At 41.1% G+C, this 22,660-nt stretch overlaps 1 protein-coding gene across 14 annotated transcripts in view; it reads left to right on the plus strand.

Annotated features, from left to right (window-relative positions):
- Positions 1–22,660, plus strand: part of ARHGAP26 (Rho GTPase activating protein 26) — a 460,401-nt gene that overhangs the window by 351,341 nt on the left and 86,400 nt on the right. For all 14 annotated transcript variants that reach the window (XM_034960692.3, XM_034960694.3, XM_014345105.5 and 11 more), the window contains exons 18-19: positions 810–969; positions 13,829–13,967. In XM_034960692.3, the coding sequence (XP_034816583.1) occupies positions 810–969; positions 13,829–13,967 (299 nt within the window). The remainder of the gene's footprint in view (positions 1–809; positions 970–13,828; positions 13,968–22,660) is intronic.

Consider the following 22,660-nt stretch of genomic DNA (forward strand, 5'->3'; position numbering starts at 1 on the left):
GGGCCAGCAAGTGAACAATTGAGTTTTATAGCTAGGTCCTGGTGGCCTGGGTATGGAGTTCAGATACATCTTTTGAGTAGTTGTTTATTCAAAAATATGCCCACGTCTTTAGCAAATTACTCACAGGGTCAGCGACTGTTGACCCTGTGTGTTTGTTAGACTTTGAGTGTAAGTGACAATATAAACACAGCCATATAGATGAATATACACTAGTGCATTTTTATTTCTGTTTATGCCACGTTTCACTTAATGTGAGCCACATGTTTAATCTGATCGGCCTTTAATACTTTACATCTAAAGTGCTGAATTTCCTTACTTGGTTTTAAATATCCAGATCTGCCCATTTAAAAAATTATGTCTATTTAATGCTTATGTTTGCAAATGTGTTAAAGCCATCAAGAGGTTTTACATTTGCCATGGAGAAAAATGCTAACGATTGCAGTTTAAGCAGCTGCCAAGTACATAAATTGTAATTAAGAGGGATTAGCAGTTACCTGGACTTGCAAAACAGGGATTCAGATGTTCAAAGGTTAGTAATTTGGCAAATAGTTGCTTTGGTTGGTTGGTTGTTCTAGGCAAAATGGAAATGATAAAACGTGTCATATCCTGAAATAGCAAAATAGCCTGGATGCTGAAGATTTCTGAAATGTGGTAGATTTTCTGACTCCTGTGGCATCTGACGATGACCCAAGTTCTGGCTCCTACAGATGAGGAGTCTATAAATAGGAAGATAGGAAGGATACAGGGTGGTTGGTATCTCTGTGTACACGATTTCTCTCATTGGTACCTTTTCTTTTCCTTCCTCCCAGTGTTGCTAACAATCACAAGCAGAATTTGATGACGGTGGCAAACCTTGGTGTGGTGTTTGGACCCACTCTGCTGAGGCCTCAGGAAGAAACAGTAGCAGCCATCATGGACATCAAATTTCAGAACATTGTCATTGAGATCCTAATAGAAAACCACGAAAAGGTAATATGTAATTGATCACTTGCAGTGAAGAATGTACCTGGGGGGAAGCTGCATTGGAATTGACCTTCAGAGTTGGCTCAGATTTGCGTGGCTAATCACTCTTACACTGTCATGACGATGAAGTTGCTGGTGGTGGTAGTGATGGTGGTGATGATAATGTAAGGTTGGTGGTAAAGGTGTCAACCGTGGTAGTTACGATGACAACAGCCATGGTTATGGTGGTGGCAGTGGTGGGTAAAATTGATTGAGCATTATGTGCCAGGAACTGTGTTAAATACTTTATATGTATATTGTTATTTTATCCTCACAACAATTCAATGAAGGAAGTACTCTTATGAACCTCATTTTGGAAACATGCTTTGCCCATTTCTTACTTGATTGTTTTCTTATGAATTTATGAGTTTTTTAAATTTTAGGGATATTAAACTTTCTTCATTTGTGTTGCAAATATTTTTACCTATAGTTTGTCTTTCAATTTTATAAATGGTGTTGTATTTTTTATACCGTTTGTGTGCGCACGTCTTTATGGTCTGTCTTTTCTTTTGGGGAATTGGGGTTCCTAGTCTTTCTTTCGAAGGTTTTCCTCATCCCCCAATTTGAAGAATATTAACACAGAGCTGCCCTTATAAAACTGGGGAGGGGACATAAAGCTGCAGTCCTCTCACCCACTTCATTGCTCTTATGAGCAAATCCATATGAAGCTTCTCAGAACTTGTGCAGGGTTCCCTAAAGCACCATTTGGCAGCAACAAATCTGGAATCTAATAAAAAATGCTGTTTCTCTTAAATAAAAACTTTGCCTAGAATGGCAAATTAATCATGCACAATAAATCCAGAATCTGACCGTGCCTCACCACGTACACTGATAATGTTGTAAGCCACCACTACCTCTTGTCTGACTTTTTACAAGAGCCTCCTAATTTGTTTCTTTCTTCTACCCTTGGCCTGACAATTCTGATACCAGCCACCAGAATGAGATTTTTTTTAATGTTAAGCCAGATAGTATCAGTTTTCTCCTAAGAATTATCCAGTGGCTTCCCATTTCATACATTTGCCCACATAGTCTCTGTCCTCTTACTGTTACTACCTGATCTCGTCTCCTGCATCTCTCGTATAGCCATCTTGTTTCTGCCTTGCTGTTTCTTGGACACCACAGGCACATTCCTACTTCAAGGCCTTCGCAGTTGCTGTTCCCAGTGGCTGGAACACTGTTCTTCCATAAAACCACATGGCATACTTCTCACTTCCTTCAAGTGTACTAAGTGAAGCCTACCTAGATCTCTCTGTTTAAAATTATAATCCCAACTTCCTGCATTCCCTTTTCCTTTTATTCCACTTAGTCTGTTTTCATATCAAAAGACAAAATCACAACAAGTTTAGTTTAAAGATGTTAATTGACTTTTATTTGCGATTCTAGAATTGGGCAATACCTCATTCTGTAAAATAGAATGAATATTCCAGGAGCTGAGCAGAGGAGGTTGGCTTTATAGACAGAAAAGGGCTAAAGAAGAGAACAAAAAGCAGATTAATTGTTTTGAAGTTACTTTCCTTGTAAAAGTTAAAGCAGAGGGGACTTCCTTCAGTGCTGACTAAAACTGGCCTGTTTGGGGATTTGCCTGTTATCTCTCCCCTCATTTATTGGAAGGTCAGACAAACAACTTATTTTTGGCTTGATGGCATAGAACTTCAGCAGAAGTAACTGCATTTTGATTTGGTCTCTTGAGCCTAGGGCAGGAGCTCAGTCCAAACCAATGGCCTCCTATCAATTTTATTTAACACATAGGACTTCACAAATTATAGGGCATGTAATAAAATTTACTTACTGATTAGATCCATTGGCTTTCTAACCTCTTCAAGCATGTGTGCTTCAGGAAAGCAGGGACATTGTGTTTTGTTCCTCAGTAGGCACTAGTACATTGGTTTTGGGTGAATGTGGCAGCCAGCCTCCAAAATGGCTCCCAGTGATCCTGTCCACCAGTGTTCATTCCCTTGTGTAGCCCCCTCCACCTCTGAATAGAGCTAGCCTATGTGATCAATAGAATATTGCCAAAGTCATGGTATTTGACTTCTGAGAACAGAACATGTACATTACTCTGGGAAGGTCATCCTTCATATTCATAGGGTTTGTCGTCTTTGTGAGAGCAATTGGAATAAGCCATCTTGACTCCTTTTTCACTGTAACTTCAGGCCTAGCCTGGTATGAAGCAAGGAGATGCTCCCTCAGTCTTTTTTGGAAGTCTGTGGTGTTCACCTCACAGCAATTCTAAGCATCCGTGGCTGTGCTCTGGCCTCTGGCTTTCTGGAGATAACACTTTGTATAAACTCCCTGCCAATAGAACTTAACTTTAGCCATCAAATCCAGAGCAATTTTATGTACTCAGAAGGATGTTGTCGGAGACTTACTCTTTAAAATCCACAATGTTGGCCAGGCACAGTGGTTCACACCCGTAATCCCAGTGTTTTGGGAGGCTAAGGTGGGAGGATCATTTGAAGCCAAGAGTTTAAAACCAGCCTGGGCAAAATAGCAAGACCCCCATCTCTACAAAAAATAAAAATGAAAAATCAGCTGGATATGGTGGCACATGCCTAAAGCCCTAGCTATGGGAGGCTGAGGTGGGAGGATCACTTGAGCCCAGGAGTTCAAGGTTACAGTGAGCTATGATTGCACCACTGCACTCCAACCTGGGTGACAGTGAGATCCTGCATCTAAAATAAATAAATAAAATGTTTTAGAACATAAAAATTCATAGTATTTAAGGTCTTAGTTAATACTTACCAACCATTTCCTTAGACTTGGCTTTAATTTTCTATAATAGAAACACACACACACACACACACACACACACACACACACACAAACACACAATGTCTAGGGGTGACTATTCTTCTGTCTAGTCTTAGTGTCAAAAGTTAGACAAAATCCTGAAACCCTATTTGAAGAAATGCTTTCCAGCAGCACCTTTTCATGTGAAACAAGTTTGCTTGAAACAAGCCCTACTACAGGGCTAAAGTATATATCCCCCATAGCGACTAGCACAGTATTCTCTCATGTTGTTAACATTTTATATAAGGTATTTACTTTGTGCTTCGGAATAATCATTAGGAGGGCTCTAGGAATAAATGGAACATAGCACTGAGAAGAAGGTGTGGAAACCTAGGCATCTAGCCATTGGAGCCACTCCATTGACGGAGAGATGAAGAGAGCCATGAGATGTTTTAATTTTCTATTGCTATATAGCAAATCATCTCCAAACCTAGTGACTTAAAATAGCAATTATTTTATTACTCTCAATTCTGTGAGTCAGAAATTTGAGAAGGGCTTATGTGTGCCCCTTGTGGTATCAGCTGGGTTGGTTTGACTGGGACTGGAGGTGTCCAAGGTGGCCTCACTCCACACAGCTGGGACTTTGGTACTAGGTGTTGACCAGAATGCCTTGATCCTCTGCCACAAGACCCCCCTCTTTCCAGGTGCTGTCCCATCATTCAGGAGTCCAGCCCCAAGTTCCAAGAGGGCAAACACAGAAGCAGCAAGGGCTGTTAAGGCTTAGGCCTGGAACAAAGTATCATTTCTGTCACATTCTGTTGGCCAAAGCAAGTCACAAGTCCAGCCAGATTCAAGGCGGGGGGAGCTAGATGCCACCTCTGGGTGGGAGGAGCAGTGTGTGCACACAGGCGTGGGAGGATTGTTGACCGTTATCTCTGCAGGGGATCTATGGTACCCAGCAAGTTTGCATTTAGTTCCCTTTAGGAATGACTCTGCTTTCTTATCAGTGGCTTGTGCTGAGCATGGGTAGCAACCCAGTGTTTTTATGGAGAGTGCTTTTCCGCCTCCTCTCTGCATTGCCATTTTTTATTCAACCAGGGGCCTCAGGCATCTGGTGGTAGTGACAATTTCAGCCCTTAAATGCCCTTTGTGAGCCTTGGTATGGAGAACCAACTCATAAATATCTAAAATTGGAAAAACATTTTTAAGATTGGCATTAAAGAAAAAGGAAAGAGAAGTGGGTAATTCAGTTTCTTTAACCTGGTAAAACACCTCTTTTTCAATAGAAGGTAAGAGACCTCTGTGTTCTAACTAGCTAAGGCATACAATCTTTTCTCTCTTTGCCTACCTGTCTTTCTGTTGTTTTCCAAGGGTTAACATTAGACATTCAGCTGAGGGTTAACAGTGAACATGATCTCCTTTATTTTGTCACTCACACCCACACATCCTCAAGATGGTACCTGCAAGTCTAGAAACACCCTCTCCCCCCAACCCAGAGAATCCATCTATATCTTCCTCCTGGGAGCCATAGTGATGTGTTTCACACACAACTTGTGTTTGGTCAGATAGAATGCACTAACGACATGCTTACCCTGTCACAGTGGTCCAGAACTTCTGTCCTCCACCTCTCTCACGGACCTGGGAGGGAAGCAGTGTTTGGCACAATTCTGGGAAATAAATATCCTAGATTGGGAGGAGACAGAGAGGAAAACAGCTAGGAGATATGATATTATGTTTGGGGGCTCATGGAAATTTTTCTTTTTCCATGTTGGTAATACATACTGATTGTTTACTCAGTTAAAATTAATGAATCCTTTAAATGAATACAGTCCAGAAATAATAATGATGATAGTAATAGCTAACTTTTACTTACAGCTTATTGTTTACAAGATATTGTGCTAAGCAGCTTTATATCCATCAGTCAATTTTCACAGCAACCCTATAAAATTAATATTTTTAGCTCTGTTTTTACAAATTATAAGCCTGAAGTGCAGACACTTTAAGAAGCGGCTGATTAGGAGAGGAACAGGGGTTGAACTTAGTACTACTCTCAGAACCCAAGCTATTAAAATCTACTCTAGTTAATCTCTTTTCAGTGCAGTAAGCATTTTATTGAATATCTACCATTAGCCAAAGATAAGTAAAATAGGTCCTTCATTTTTCAAGGCACTCCCATTTTATCAAGATAGAACTAACTATAATACAGTGTGCTAAATGACCTCCAGTAAGATGAATAAAGTGTTATGGCATCACTGAGGATAAATAATTTAATTCTACTGGCATTGGGCTCTGACAGATCAATAGAAGTTTTCTAGGCAGAGAAAGAGTAGAGATGGCAGGGACAGCCACTCAGAGGAGCAGCATTAATCAAGTTGTTTGTATTAAAATGACATGGTTGTGAAAGACTGTGGGTTGTTAGCAAGTAGTGGGTGATGATGCCAGAGAGTTAGATTCAGTCCATTTGCTAAGGGTCCTGAAAACTATAGGAAAAGGTTTTGAACTGACTCCTGAAAACTGGGAGCTCTCAGAAGTTTCCAAGTGGAGGCTAAAATGATTATGTCAGCACTTTAGAAAGACATCCTTGGAAGCTGAACCAAATAGTACTTTGATTGCTGACATCAAAATCACACATTAAATAAATAACAACACCATAGAGTTAACCATACTGTTCTAAACTTGCAGCTCAGATAGTGTCACCTTTGACCTACAGGCTTTGCTTGGAGGTTAGAGAGAGATTCTTAATTTGTTTCTTTTTGCCAGACTTCCTAAGGGGAAATACTAGCTCATAGCATCATTTCCTATTGACTCCTTACCGTGGACTCTCCTTGAATTATATGAGAACTAAAGAGTAGATTTGATGGTGTAGCTCTTTTTAGCTACAGTCAAGTTTCTGAGTTGAAAGCTCAGATGGCAAAGATTTTGGCTCTTCCCACGCTATGTTAAGGTAGCAGTCAGTTATGCAAAATTACCATTTCCGTATGAACAGAATCTTTTCTCCAAACTCACACCTTATCACACTGAGTCTTAAAACATAAAGTAGGCAAAAACTTAAGGTTATGGTTAAAGCAACCAATATTTTTATGCTTCCAGCTAAGATTTTCAAACAAAATATTGAATGCTGTCATGGTCCAAGATCTCAAGGGCCAGAAATTATATTTATTATAAGGTTTTCTCTTTACTTAGTGTTTTAAAGGCTTACTTGCTAATGACTATGACAATTTTAGATGTTTAAGAAGGACAACCATATCAAGAAAACAAACTGCTTGCTTTTCGTAGTTTTGGTTCAATATGAAATTTCAGGCTACTTAGTGTGTGTGTGTGTGTGTGTGTGTGTGTCCGTGTCCCCTTGCTGTTAAATTCCAACATATAATAGTAGGATTGCACTTGTTCTGTAACAATCCATGCTGTTTCTTGTGGCTGTGGCACTCGAAACGGTTTCTGTACATGGAGCAGGCTATATGTGTGTTTGTGTGTTATGTATCACAGGCTTTTGCCAGCATTGCCTCTTTTGATGCCTATTAATGTTTGACAAAATAAGTTATAATAATTCCTTCCCTAGTCCATCAGTTAGCTTTGGAAGAGGTGGGAGTGTTGATCATTGAGCTGTTAATTCTCAGAAATCCCCAAAGATCAGTGCCCCTTTTTAATGTGTTAACTTTTAACCTCAGATGTCAAGGAGAGGAGCTAGCAATCATGGATGACCCCCACTTAACACCTGGACTAAGCACTAAATCCTAAGCAACCTCGCATTCCCAATAAAATGCTAGTGAATTACAATGTAGTTAGCTCAATTTGAGTTGATTTGGGCCACCAATCTGCCTTGATCTGCTTTTACCAAAATATTGGTGACATTGAAATCCACTGGACTAGTTCTGGACTTTGTGCACAAAATGTACATTAGTTAATAAAGTATAGTTGGTTTGGCAACTGACAGGTGTTTAGAAGTCGCATTTTATTTCTTTGATATTTCAAACAGTTGTTGATATGCAAAATTAATAAAAAGGTATGCCTGGATGCTTCACTATGTTGAGATAGTCATTGGTACTCTTGCCTGCTCAGGAAGCTAATCTTGTCCTGTGGTCATGGCTTTTGTAATTTGTTCATCAATTTTTATTTTTAAATTTTTTGTTGACTTTCCTTCCAATGGTTCTTGCTTGTACTCTCTTTGTTCCTCTCCTTGTTAGGGTTCAGAAGCAAGCTAGGTTTACTTGGGTGTTGAGCTAGAATGCTTCTGCCACAGGGCTATTTTCTTTTTTTAGTGACAAGTGCTGTGTAAGATACTCTTCATTAATGTGATAAGGTAGGTTGTGCATTTGAACACATATATTTCCCCCAATAAATCCCAGATAAACCAATAATTGTTTGAATGGTGAAGCTCCTTTAATATTACTCAAATAAAGGTGGAGATTGTTGTTGTATTTTAATCTATCCATCTTTGTCAGCAAAGAGAACAGGAAATAGAATCTTTCTGGAGATATGGAAAATCACAGCTCTCCATGGATTACCCAAGCTGTCTATATATACCCTCAGTTACTAATGTAATTGGTTCCTTTTGAGAGATTTTTAATACAACTACCCAAACTACGTTCTAAATTGTTGATCCCTCTGCCAAAATGCTGATATCAACAGGACATAGGACTTCCAACTGTCCTTAAAAAACCTCTGCAGTTACAGCCTCTGAATTTGGCTTCTTAACAGTTACAATACATAAGCCCTGCTAAGACTTGCCTGGCTTCCACTGTGAAGGTGCTGGGTTTATGGCTTCTCTGAGAGCACCACGCAGTCCTCGGTCCCATTGTCTGTCATGAGAAGGAGTGAGCTGTGCTCAGCTGTTGTAGGTCTACTTTCCTAATGCGTCAAACAAACCAGTCCCACATTACTAGGGACCCTGGTACATTTGTGTCTCGAGAAAATGCTCAGTCTCATTTCTCATATAAACCTTTCTGTTTTGCTTTGTAATCCCCAGGCCTCTGCTGTTGATTTATTGTCTCAGAGCTACTTTGCAGTTATAGACTAGGAGCTCTTCATCATGACCTAATTTCCCTGCCATAAAAATCACAGCACATAATAAAGAGTACACCACACACATTACAGGGAGACTCCTAATCCTTTTAAATTGCAGGCGCATGTGACAGATGGGATTGAAGAAGGTCTAAAAATGTGTATGTGACATGGATAAGAACAGATTCCACAAGTGTCAATGCTCTGCAATGTCAAGATGGGCCAGAGGGGGAATCAGTGAAATTTAAATTTTGTAGACAGTGCAAGGGAATAAGAACAGGAAATTCTGTCATTGCTGTAAGCAGTTAAGATCAATGTTTTGCAAAGAACAGTAATTATATTTACACTTATAAATTAAATCCTCATGTCCTGACTGCAAATAATCCATTGTTGAATCTCCAGTTATCTCCCTTCTTGTGTGTCTCCTTTTTTACTGACTACAGTAATATCTTTTGAACACTGAATGTCAAACTGTATTAGGCGCGTCAGTCCTCACCACAGTCCTGGGACTTTTTACAGATAAGGTCTCTGAAGGTCAGAGAGTTATATAATTTGCCCAAGGTCACAGAGCTAGTAAGTGACTAAAATCAGATCTGCCAGACTCCAAAACTTATGTCTTCCCATTTTGTCCTCTGTCTCTCAAATTAATAGTAGCTATAAAGACCACAAGTGCTTAAGACCCAGACAGTCAAGCCATCTAGGTCCCAGTCCAGCTGCACTCCTTATCTATGTGACCTTGGACAAATCAGTGAATCTCAAGGAGTGTCAGTTTTCTCATCTCAAGAGGGCAAGAATAATAGTACCTCCCTTACATGGTTATTGTGAGTAAAATAATCCATGTAGATAATCCATGTAAATAACTTAGCATGATAAGTGCTCAAATTCTGTTTTTATTGTCATTTATACCACCACCATCTCATGCCTACTCTTTGCCACATACTGCACTGAGCATTTTATGTGCATTGTCTTTTCAGTAGCTTTGCAAGGCAGGTATATAGATCCTTGCTTGCACAAGGGAAACAGACTCAGAAGGGTTAATTATCTTGACTGAGATTACATAGCTAGTAGGTAGCAAAGTCAGGATTTGAACCCTACTCTGTCTAGCTCCAAAGCCTGTTTGATTTGTACCCATATGATGATCTTAAGTTCCTTTCCTGTATTTGATGTGATGATATGGCAGTGATATCAGCGTCAGTGATGGTGAGGTCTGTGTAGCTGTAGGTGTTGCTGCCCACTGAATGAGAAGCAGAACCAGGATCAGCCCAGGTTTGTCTGACTGCAGAGGCCAAACCACCCCTGACCACTGTGACTCGCAGCTTAAGGCGAAACAGTAGCTTGGTATTTATGGATCTGCTAATTCCACTTACAGGAAGCTTGAAATTGGGGATACTTAGAAGAGTTACCCAGAGTTATATTTTTGTTTTACAATTTTATTCCCCAATAGCTTCCAGAAGGCTTACAGTCTTCCTTACTTTTATCTCTAAGACATTCCTGACTAAGTCGGAATTACTTTGTGAGTTTGGACAGTATTAACAGGGCACTTGGGGCAGAAAATAAATCTCCCCCTTTTGTGTTAATTTGGAAAGTCTCTGTGAAATGAGTAGATTGTTCCAGCCACATGGTAGAGCTCCATAAATCCATGGCTCATAGGTTATATGAGCTCCTGCTTCCGTCATTCAGCAGGGTTGTTTGCACAGTGATTCTTCTCTACAGACTGAAGAAAACTTCATTTGATTCTCTTGAAATCATCCCTTCCAAAATGAAATAGGATTGGAATAACCAACAAAGTTGTGAATAATTCAGATTCTCATTAGAATCCCAACTCGAGCCTTTAGCATAGAGGCAAACCCGTGGCCAGACAGTCAGCAGGCTTTAAACAATTTGCATGTGTTGAAGTGTCAGAGTTAAATAAACAACAGTCACTTGGGGAATGATTTTCCAGAGTCATTAATGAAAGTTTGTGTCGTCTGCTCTGACTTGATCTAATTTGCAAAAGTACCCTGTACCTTGGAAGAATGTGTAATAGTAATTATGATAATCACATGTCTGGCACTGGACATTTTGCAGTGTGCTTCCTTGCACATTATCTCATTTGATCCTGAGAATAGCCCTATCAGCGGTCTTCAGGAGCCTGGGCCTGGCTCACAATGAGACCCAGGGAACTGACCCTTGGGACTATGGCTCTTGCCCATGGCAAAAATCTCCTTGTAGAGCTGATTCTCTTATGCTTGAATAACTTAATTATTTTAGAGGAAACAGCTGATGAGCAGAGTGAACTTCTCCCTTGTTTGTTACCATGTCTCTTCCTGCTCTGCTGTATATAAATATTGTCTTGGAAGCAATTTTTCACGCATCTGTCTAAAGCCATGGTCCTTCCTCACCAGTTACTCTTTTTTGTTTCTCCAGCATTTACTACAGTTCTCAGGAAATAGTAAAAGCTCACATTTTTGTTGACAGTTGGAATTGAAGTCCACGTTATTTTTGCTCCCATTGTAATTGGGTAAGGATCTCATTTTCAGTAACTCATTAGAAAAAAAAGAGACAAAATTTGGAGGCCAGAGGCAAAGCAGGATGAGAGGGAAAATAGTGAGAACCAGGCCTATCGCTAACTCTGAATTCATTTTCAAATGCTCTTAGCTAGGGATTGCTGAAGGTGCTGTAACTGAGGCCAGAGGCAGAAAGGTACTAGAAGACACTGTTAGGTTGAAACACATCCTTGTATGTTTGGGACACCAGCTTTTGTAGTGAAGATTGCCTGGAGATTAGCCGAATGAATGGCTGCTGCAGCCCTGGGACTTCACTCCTGGTCACTCTCCTGCTTAGCTGTGTGGCATTGTAAGATAGTCATCCAACTTGCTATGCTGTTGGCCTCCAGCTTAGAGATGCATCATGGGATGCATCTGCCTAGCATAGTGCCTGGTAGGTGCAAAACTCATACATAGTAGCCATTTTTAAATGTCAATGATAATGGTACACAGTGAGGTTGTCACCAGGGGATGGCCAAATAAACAGTAGGGAGAAATCTTCTTAGAGGTTGCAGTCCTTGAGCTTTTCTTTCTATTATAGAGGCTCAGTAAGAGACTAGAGATGTTTATAGCACTGGTAAACTTGTTTTTTGGGGTTCCAGCTGCTTGGGAAGTTAGGAGTTTTTTCTTGCTTTTACTTGGTTTCCTTCTCTTCTTATTCCCTTGCCCCAGTTGAACTCAGCTACGTGTAGTGATTCAGTTTATCTTGTTGAAAATTTTCAGTCCTCTAGGGAAGATATGATACTGCTGTTTTCAGACAGCTGTGTTTCGGAGTGAGACTGATTTAACCAGCTGGCTGGCATCATTGGAGCCTGAGGACCCACCAACCCATGGAGAGCAGCTGTTTGGGCTGAAATTCTCATAATTCTTATGATTTTGTTTCCTACACATCGGCTTTTGAGTTCTGTTTTTAAATGCACACAGAAAAGGAGAGAGGACCATGAGAAAGACTGATGTATCTAGGGCCACTCATGGGTGAAAGGTGGCCCTAGACACATCAGAGACTGTTAGGAAGGAGAAAACTCAGGAGGGAGGAGACCAACTTCAAAGAATAAGAGATGGTAATGAGTGGATCCATAAATTTTGATTTTTCAATATATAGTGGGGGTGTTATGTAGCCATTAAGAATCATGTCTGAAGATTTTTTTAATGAATGAGGAAATACTGTATAATGTTAGATGAAATGTATATGATACAAACAGAATAAAGAATATAATTTCAATGTTGAAAAGTGTGTGTTAACATTAACTGGAATAATTCATACAAAGCATTTAACTTAGTGCCTGGTGTGGCAAGGACTCAGTAAACCATAGCTACAGGAGGGCAGACTCTAACCACAGAACGTGTTTGCCTCTTTCACTGTTATACCCATAGTGCCTACTATAAAAGAGATGCTTAAAAGGTGTGTGTTTATTGAATGAATGAGCATCAGTATTATTGTATCCATTTAAAAAGGAATCTGGGGTAAAAAAAAAAAAACTGTTATCTTCTGAAATTGTATCTACAATTGTGGCTACTGAACCTCCCTGAGCCTTAGTTCTTCATTATAAAATGCTGAGGACATTACCTGTTGCTCAGGATTGCTGAGAACTGAGTGAGCTACATGAAAAGTACACAGTGTGATGACTGGTACCTAAGGGAGTCTGCAATAAGTGGCGGCTACTATAATCATGGTAAGCACCATATAAATATTAGCTATTATAATTATTAAAGCCTGCCATACTTTTATCTGTAGAAATAAAGATGAGAGTTGTCATGATTTCTGTCTATCATCTTCTTCTCATTTTTTGGCATGAACTTTTAGAAGAATAAAAGCCCCTCCTCCAAAAAAAAGCTTATAAATAAATAAAACCTAAATGCTAACAGTGGTTATCTCTAGGTGGTAAAATCGGGATAATTTTTTGTTTTCTTCTTGAGACTTTTCTGCATTTTTCAAATTGTCCATAGTATATGTGTGGGTTTGTGTGTGTTACTTTTATCAAGATAAACGAGGAAAAGCTCAGCATCACAGATAACACGGAGCTGCTGAACTAGAAAAGGATGCTGCAGCTGAGGACAATTGATGAGGATTGGGAAATGGTGCCCTGCCCTGGGACCCTTTGTGAAATGTTATTTAAATACATGTTTCGCAGTTTAAGAAAGTTGTGAAGTAATTGTTAAGAACTTAGAACCAATGGAGAAAAATAAAGGAATTTTTGATTCATTGGTTCTGGACAAAGGTAGTCAAAAAACTTCAAGTGCTGTTAACAGACAGTGGCTTCTATTGAGCACAGCTGCTTTCTTTTTCCCTGGAGAGAACAATAAAAAGATGCTTAGTGGAAATTGTGGCAGAAGAGGTTAGAAATGGAAGTGGGTGGTTATCAAACTCTGGGATAAGCTTCCAAACAAGAATGTTTAATGCCATTTCCTAGAAAAGTTTAAAATGAAGTCTTGAACAACTGCCAGTGGTCTTCTCGGATCTTTTCTTGCTAATTCCAAGACACTGCCAAGCTTTCCGTTGTACTGCTTCAGGCCTGTTTTCTTCCCAGTTCACAGATGTGAGTAACCTTGTTGTGAAACTTTGTTTGCAGATATTTAACACCGTGCCCGATATGCCTCTCACCAATGCCCAGCTGCACCTGTCTCGGAAGAAGAGCAGTGACTCCAAGCCCCCGTCCTGCAGCGAGAGGCCCCTGACGCTCTTCCACACCATTCAGTCAACAGAGAAACGTGAGTCTTTGCTGCATAGGGCCAGCGTGGCATTCAGGGACATCCCATGCTACCTGCACGGCTCAGGGTGGACACTTCCAGCTTTTCTCTGTGTGCTACTGGCTTTTTGTGTCCTTGAAGACTGTATCATTGTGCCCTCCCAAGTGCCTTTGCTGAGTAACCCTGATAGGACAGGAAGCAATATTATTGAGAATGAAAGAGAAGGGCTGCCATTGAGGATTCTCTTTCCAGATCGCCTGTGGACAAACAGCTGAGTCTGTTTTCCTCCTGCTCCTACACAATAAGAGCTGAGCTCAGGCACTGCTTCTTAAGCTCCCCTTTTGTTAGCAATTCCCATAGATCCAGTGTCCTTTCCTTTTCTCAGTTGTAATGAAATACCCATTAGTGTGAGTCACATGCCCTACTAGAATGTGACTCTGTGAGGGTGGGACCTTGTACGGCTTGATGTTTTACTCCACCTCTCATGGTGCCTGGCATGGAGTCGACACCTAAAAATATTTGAAATTCATTAGGGAACAATACCTTACTTGTTCCAGATACCAGCGTGTTATCACCACAATTATATCACATCCGTTTTTCATCTCAGGATTTCTGAGTTCTTTGCAATGATCAGGTACTGACCCCTAAAATATACAGTATTGTTTCAGCCTTTGCTCTAAGACAGCCTCCATTTGCTCATCTGTAAAATAGGGATAATAGGACCCACTCATAGGAAGTTATGCGAATTAAATGAAATTATGCATTTCAGCATCTGGCATAAGGCCTGGGACATGGCAAGGGCCAATTACTGAGAGCAGCTAATACCATTATTGGTTACCGTTTAATCACACACAGATAACCAAGGATGGTTCATTCATGCAGCTGACGTTTACACGACACCTACCAGGGACTGGGAATATAAACATGGGACCTTGGCTTTAAGGAGTTCAAAACTGAGTAAGGAAGGTAGACAAGTGACTACAAATGTGAGTCAGCATCACAGCTGCTTCATTAGAGATATACAAATTGAGAGAGGTAGCAGAACACAGTGGTTAAACACACTCTGGCCCCAGGTCGTCTGGGTGTGATTCTGCCTCTGCTGCTCATCAGCAATGAGTGGCTTGGGAAGTTACCTAGTATCTCAGGGCCCCATTCTCCTTTTCTGCAAAATAGGGTTGATGCTTTGTATTTCATGGGGTTGTTCTGAGGATTAAGGCCCTTCAAATGTTGCCAGGAGCAGAGTCAGTGCTCAGTAAATGCTGGGTGGTAATGGCACAGGTATTGCCATCATTATCATTATTATAACTCGTTTCTGTGAGGTACAGTAAAGGGACAGAGGCAGGACAGTGAGCTACTTTGCCTTGAAGAGGAGAGGCTTCATATCTGGATTGGTATCTTTCTTTTTGTCACCAAAATGGTGCTTATTTAATCCCCTTGTATTTCTAAAGTAATGGCCTTCCTTACCATAACTTCTAAAAGCAAACCTTCCCCATCCCAAAACCCTTACTGCACTTCAAGATGTCATTGAATCTCATCATGTGGCTGTACCTTGGTATATTTAGCATCATTCGGGTTGTTTCAAATATTTTGCTTTTATAAGTAAAGCTACTATTAACATCCTTATAACTAAATCTGCTCTTTTTTCATGAACATTTCTTTAGATAAATTCTTAGAATAATTTCTAGGTCAACAGATATACAATGTTTCAGGACTTTGACCCTGTCCTGGGATTGGCTTTCCTTCTAACAGTAGCCTGTGTTCCTTTTAAATATCTGGCTGGGGTCATTCTCACTGTGGTCTGCACGTGGCCTGGGCCCCTGCGAGTGTACCAGGGAACACTTGGAACAGAACTGGCCTCACTCACACCTGCTGAATGAATGAGGCATCAGGCTATGGGGTAATGTGCTTCTCAGGTTTCCAGGACAGCCACGGTCACCTAATGTTTTGTACTTATCAGTGTACGGTGTAGATTAGGAGAGGCTAGACAGTATTGGTAAATTCCCTAAGCTTAAAATAGTGCTGGGTATGTGGTTAGAATGAAGCAGAAGCAGCTTTGGAATAGGCTTTAAAGCATTCTCTGGGAGCTCATAAGAATGAAGATGGAGATCAGGAGAAAATCAGCTAGATCTTTGTCCAAGATTAATTTTATCACACAAGGCAGAGGATGAAAGTTAAGGATGTGTGAAAGCAGGTCTGTCTCAGCTGCAGAGCAAGCTGCTCTGTCCATGTCTGCAGATGGTAGACAGGGGATGCGAAAGGGGAAGACAGTGAACAATAGGGCCTTTCTCTTAATGTTAGGAAATGCTCCCTGGAAACATGACCGGAGCATACAGATATGCTCAGATATTTGTAGGGAGCCTAACTTTCCCTCCTTTCTCAGAGAATAAACATTTTAACTGCAATTCTGTGTGTTCTTTAACTGCAATTTATATGTGTGTCTGTGTGTATATATTGGTTTGTTTTAGAGACCCCTTTTTTTCTGCGAAGCTAGCATACTATCCAAACCGGCATGGAAGGCACCCTATGGGGGGGCGGTGGGAGAGTTGACTGGGGAAGACTGAGCTAGGAGCTGGAAGGTTCTGCTGGGACCTGCTCCCTCCCAGGTTGTAATCCAGCCACCCGTCACTGTCGGGTGAGCAGATGATAATGCACTGTGAAGTTTTCACACACTTCACCTTTCTCTTTGTCTGGTCTATGGACAAAGACAGAAAACTTTATCCTAGCACTTTGCTGAATTTACTGTTTGGCATTAAAGTACAGGTAACGATTATGCAAATATAATAATTTGTGAAAAAAAGTATATATTTCCATATAACAGTGATTTCAGTTTGAGGCCTCCTGACACACCTAGCTCATTGCTTCCCAAATGCCAGTCATGTACATAACCCCTCATTCACCATTTGTGCCACAGCCACATAGCTCATGCACTGTGACTTATTTAATATACTTCTTTAAGTTAACCTTAAAGCAGCTCACTTCTTTCCCTGGCTTCATCCTGATACAAAAGATCTCTAAGAACATGACTTCAATGGTCTCACTGTATTATTCTCTAATATATGTTAAAATAAACATGTAACCATTAAGATGGAAAGTGGTCATCCATATCCCACCTTAGAATTATTTTGTGTCCCACTTGTGGAATGCATATCACTGTTTGGAATCCACAAACTGGCTTTTAATTTTGACTGACTTCCATCCTTCCTCTTAATTTAAGTATAGAAACTCAAGTTCCTTTTCTCCACTCAACTAGAATTGGGTTCAGATATTGTCAGTGGGCTGTGGACACTTGCCGTTCATGTCAGCTTCCTGCTGTGCCCTTTCAGTTCATAGTGACACCTGTCCTGGTTTGATGCGACCTTACCTTTCTTCAGGTTCTTGCCATAGAGCAGATACCTGGTTGGAGGGATGTGCTGTGAGGGCACACATGCACCCATAGGCACATGCACATGCGCACTCCCGCATACCTCTCCTCTACCTTCACACTTGCCCTGCGATCATTTTCAGAACCTCATTTCTTTTGATAAGTCTGTCCACCTGATCCCTTTTGAGTCCAGTCATTCTCCTTTTTCTCTTCATTGATGCACTTGCAAGTTAATGTTTATTTGGCATTCCATTTGTCAGTCCTCTCTCCAGTCCACAGTTGAAATGCTTAGTGGGGCTGAGGCTTCCAGAGTAGCTCACTTAGGTATTTCCCTCAAAGAGACTCCAGGTGTTGTTGGCAGCATACATTTTTCTCCCAGCCTCTCTGCAGTGTCCTTACTCTGTGCAAAAGTTGGAGCCCACTGTTTGCTCTTAGAGGTGAATCTTGGCCTTGGATTGTCATTTGCCTCTTCCTTCCCAGAGAAGAAGCTCCTCAGGCTCAGGCGTCTGCCTTTGCACCTGCACTTCAGGCTCTTGGTCTGGGATATTAGAATATGCTCATAGATGTGTGTCTTATTTTCCAGAAGGGGTTTTTCCTTCAGTGTGAGTAGACCAGTTGTGTGCCCAGGTCCCTGCCTGCGACTCTCTCTCTTTAATCTATGGGTATTAGTATAGTCTTCTCTAGGTGGTTTTGTGTTTTGTTTTGTTTTGTTTTCCTTTTCCTAAACGTAAAGCTGTGGTCTATTCTCAGAATGAGGAGCTTGATGGTTTCTCATGCTCTGTGCTGGGCAGGGACTTAGGTCAGTTATAAGACAGCAAGTGGCTCCTCATATCATAGGCAATGTGTGATGGAAATGGGGCTAGGAGTGAAATGGGAGCAGCCTCTGAGATGAAAACTTTGTGGACAAGAGGAAAGGGAATGATGGGGAAATGCAGGATTTAGAAAGCATCGTAGCAACAAATACAAACCATCAGGAAACCACTGAATATTTTAGTGAGGAAGGAGCTAGATATCAAAGTTATCTGTAGACAGTCAAGGAAGGTTTTCTGAAAGGAAGAGTTTTGAGAAAGATACAAAATGATATGAAGGGTCCCATTCTGGCCCAATAGATAGGAACGGTGGTCTGTGATGGGAGAGTCTCTCTGTGAGTAGCAGTGGGCAGCTCTTGTCTGTAGAACTGCGGAGAGAACTGTAGAAAGGTGATTTAGCCAAACTGAACCTGGAAGACGTTTTCCCTAGAAATTGATTTTTTGCTTGTCTGTGTTTAATATCTATGACTATATAACTTACCAGGTGGTTTCTTGTGTTGGACATTGTGCACCACAACAGCCCAACTAATCTTTAAAATTATATGACACAGGTACTGTCCCTGTTTTACAGTCGAAAGGAAATAAAATTTACATTAAATAGTGTACGCTCAGGGTTACACGGCAACAACGTAGATTTGAACCCTGTCATTCTACCTCAAAGTGACACTGTTAACCAGTCGTTATTTTGCTTTCAAATTGTGGGATGGTTCCCCAGGAGATGCGTTCTTTTAGGGTTAGCTGTTGTGACCTAGTCTGCGAACTCTTCCTTATCTCCAAGGGAAAATGTTTCCAGTTCCACTTAAGAACCTGGAGTTCAAAGTTTCATTAAGCTGGGCATATGCCGGTAAAATGCTGAGGGGCTGGGGTGGAAGTACAAATGGATACATTTGGTAAAGAACTTTCAGGCCAAACTAAATTTGAACCTCATCTAATAATAACAATAAAAATAAAAATAATTATAGCTCTACTTATGTGCCTACTAACCTCATTATCTCGTGTCATCCCCACAATTGATGATAATCCTGTGAGGTAGGTTCTTCTATCCACATTTTACAGACAAGTAAACTGAGGTCAAGAGGTTAAGCAGTTACACTGTCAGCAAATGGCAGAGAAGGGATTTGTACCCAGATAGTCTTCTAGTCTTCCTTCCCTATACTTTGTTATCTCCAAAAGGGTACCTTTGTCAGTTCTTGAGCTACAGAAGTGAAAACCTTGCTAGCCTGAGTTACAGAAGCAATGAAAACCATCTGTTCCAGCTTCCAGGGCTACATGGGGGCAGCTGAACCATATTGAATGGGTTCCTCAATGTGCGTCCTGGCAGGCTGCAGCCACGTAACAGTCTCCCCTCCAAATCTAGCACCAACTACACAGAGAGCGATACGTGTTGAATGGTAGCTTTAATATGCTCGGCCAAGCCACTCACGCTCATTTGCGATCACCTTCGAACAGATGGAACGAGGTTTTTCAACTGTGCTGCCAGATGAATGGCAGCAAAGGAGATTACTCTTTAATCTCCAAGTTTCCACACAGATACACCATCCAGCAGAGACTGTACTGGTACATCTAGGTGAAAGGTACTGACACACACGCTGTGCTTTTTCTGGACGACTGTAGAAGGGGGAGCCAGAAGGATTGAAGGGAGCCAGCAACAAGGTCTTGTACCTTATAGATTTCTTCCAAGGGTTTGCAAAATGACACTTAGGATTTATTCTGTCCCAAATTTTTAGCATTTATACCAAGATGTTGAAATGCGTTTCTTGGAACAGTGGTTCATAGACTTGAGTGTGCATTTGAATCTTGTAGGGAGCTTGTTAAAAATACAGATGCTTGGTCTCCTACCCAGGATATTCTGAGTCAGGAGGTCTTGGCTGGGGCTCAAGCATCTATATTTTTAAAGCACCCTAGTGATGCTGATGCTAACTCAATTTAGAGAAGTACTGGCTTGGGAAGGTGGGGACAGTCAGGGTGGCTTGTCTTCTGTCATTAGCAGAACATCTCTTTGAATCACTGTTGGAGTTTGGAGCACCCTGGCATGGTGGTTGAAAGTGGAGGCTCTGCAGTCAGACTGAGATGTTTTAATGTCATCTCTATCACCTACCACTCTGAGACCTGGAGTACGTTACTTTCCTTTTCTGAGCCTCCATTTTCTCATCTGTAAAATCTATCACTAATAATAGCTTCCTTGGAGGGTAATTGCCATGATTAAGTGAGCCAGTATATATAAAGTACTTGACACTGGGCCTAGACCATAGTAAGCACCTAATAAATGTTAGCTACAATTATGATGATTATCATCACGCTGTAGTTGTATCTTACAACTGACTAAGGAAATATCCTTCCCTTTGGAGCCTGCAGATTCCAAAAGAGAGGCCCATATGTGAGGGAAATGCAGAGTCCCCCCGGCCCCTGAGACAGCCTGTCTGATGCTTGAGTGCAAAAACATCAGCAGCCTAGGACACATTGTACAGTGTCGGTGGGGGTGGGGGTGGGGGCAGGAGTGGATTCTTGGGCCTTGTTTTACATGGATCATGTTAACTAGCTGCTGAGATTATAGCTCTGAATAATTTTTTTAGTTCCGTTAATTCATCCTAGACCCTCTCCCAGACAGGCCCAGTGAGAGGTTGAGAATTCAGCTTATATATTTCTCATGTGTGTCTTCCTTGTTGAAAAATGACTGGGAATTCATACTATTCAAAGGCTTACGTAATGCCTTTCTCTGAGCAGTCAAAGCTGTAGCATGTGCCCTTTCTCAGGTTGCCTTTGCAGATCCCGGGTGCCCTGGGCACACCTGTTTGCTTTGGCAGATGACATGTTTATTCACATGGATTCCTGTTGTCACACGGGCTGCAGAAGGTGTGTAATGTGTTTCTTGGGTTAATTATGTGTAATTACTACACGTGACTGAAAACCACGTTGATAATGTGGCTATTAAAAAATGATGCTGTGGAAAGCTGGTGGCAGGAAAAAAGTTCCAGCTAGACCCATTAAATGAAAACAAGCCATTCTAGGCACATACTTTTGGCACTATCACCAAGTGAACAAAGCAGATACCATTAAGTATGATGTGAGTCTGCTTCGTTAAAAAAGTACATGTCTGTGTGTGTGTATATGTATATATTCCTCTGTGTAGCAGATCGATTGGACATTTACACACCAAAATGAATACAACTGGAGGGTGGCCCATACGGGATATTTGTGTGCAGATGCAAATGATTTTCTAGACTTTCTAAATTGGAGAGAAATGCATATTTCTTATATATTCACTTGGTTTTAAGTTATTAAAAACAAAACTCCCTAATTGCACCTTTCATGTACTATCTCAAACCCATTTTGCTGTGAGTCATGGTATAAAAGTAGGTGTGTAGTTTCCTTCTAATGAGCAAGAATATAAGCCGTCTGTACGTGGACTCCCTCAGATCCCAGTCAACTGTAAGTTAACGGGAAACCAACTTTTCCTAAAAGCAAGTTCTCACATAGAAAAGAGGGCTGTCTTGTGAGTAATACTGTGTCCATTTAACTCTGATCGTTCAACCCCCTAGTCAACATTCATTAGAGGCCCATTCCTTCTTTGCGGTTTCTGAAATGGTGTTTTAGGGCCAGTCTTCCTCATTGTGCCTCCACGTCTCTTTCCTGTGGATCAGTGCAATCCCAGGCCACCCACAGTGACTTCCCCATTCTCTCATGAAATTCAGTTTTATTGGCATTTTTTCCCTTTGCAAAGAAAAGGGTTATTACAGGTGCTATAGGGAGTCAGTCTGTCCACACAGAACCAAAATCAGAAGTCGTTTTGCTGAAGATAATCTGTCAAAGGTTTTAATATCATCTTTCATGTACTATGATCAAAACAACAGATTGACTCTACTTTTCACCTTTTTTTTTTTTTTTTTTTTTTTTTGAGACAGAGTCTTGCTCTGTTGCCTAGGCTGTGGAGTGCAGTGGCACGATCTTGGCTCACTGCAACCTTCGCCTCCCAGGTTCAAGTGATTCTCCTGCTTCAGCCTCCTGAGTAGCTGGGACTGCAGGCGCCCGCCACCACGCCCAGCTAAATGTACTTTTAGTAGAGATGGGGTTTCACCATACTGGCCAGGCTGGTCTTGAACTCCTGACCTTGTGATCCACCTGCCTCGGCCTCCCAAAGTGCTGGGATTACAAGCATGAGCCACTGCGCCCGGCCTACTTTTCAACTCAATGTATAGAGTCTATCATCACCCAAACTCCTTTTTAAGATTTTTTTAAAAAAAAAACATTGCCCAAACTGTTTTTATATACCCAAACATATTACGCAGACTGCTTTTTTAAGTTTGTTTTTATCATAGGGACTGAGGCTGCTGGGTCAGCCTGAAATGAGACCACCTCAGATTTTAGTGTGGCTTGGCATGTCACTATTATCAGGAACAAGAGCTACAGGGGGTAAAAATTGCTTCAGAAAGTCTGATTCCAAGCTTCCCATGTACTTGGGTATTTCCCAGAGATGGTAAACTCAGAAATTGCTGTGCACTCATCACTTTTTATTGCAAAATTCATTAAGCTGCCGTGCTATTATC

Source organism: Pan paniscus, chromosome 4 (assembly GCF_029289425.2).
Source record: "Pan paniscus chromosome 4, NHGRI_mPanPan1-v2.0_pri, whole genome shotgun sequence".
Classification (NCBI taxonomy): Eukaryota; Metazoa; Chordata; class Mammalia; order Primates; family Hominidae; genus Pan; species Pan paniscus.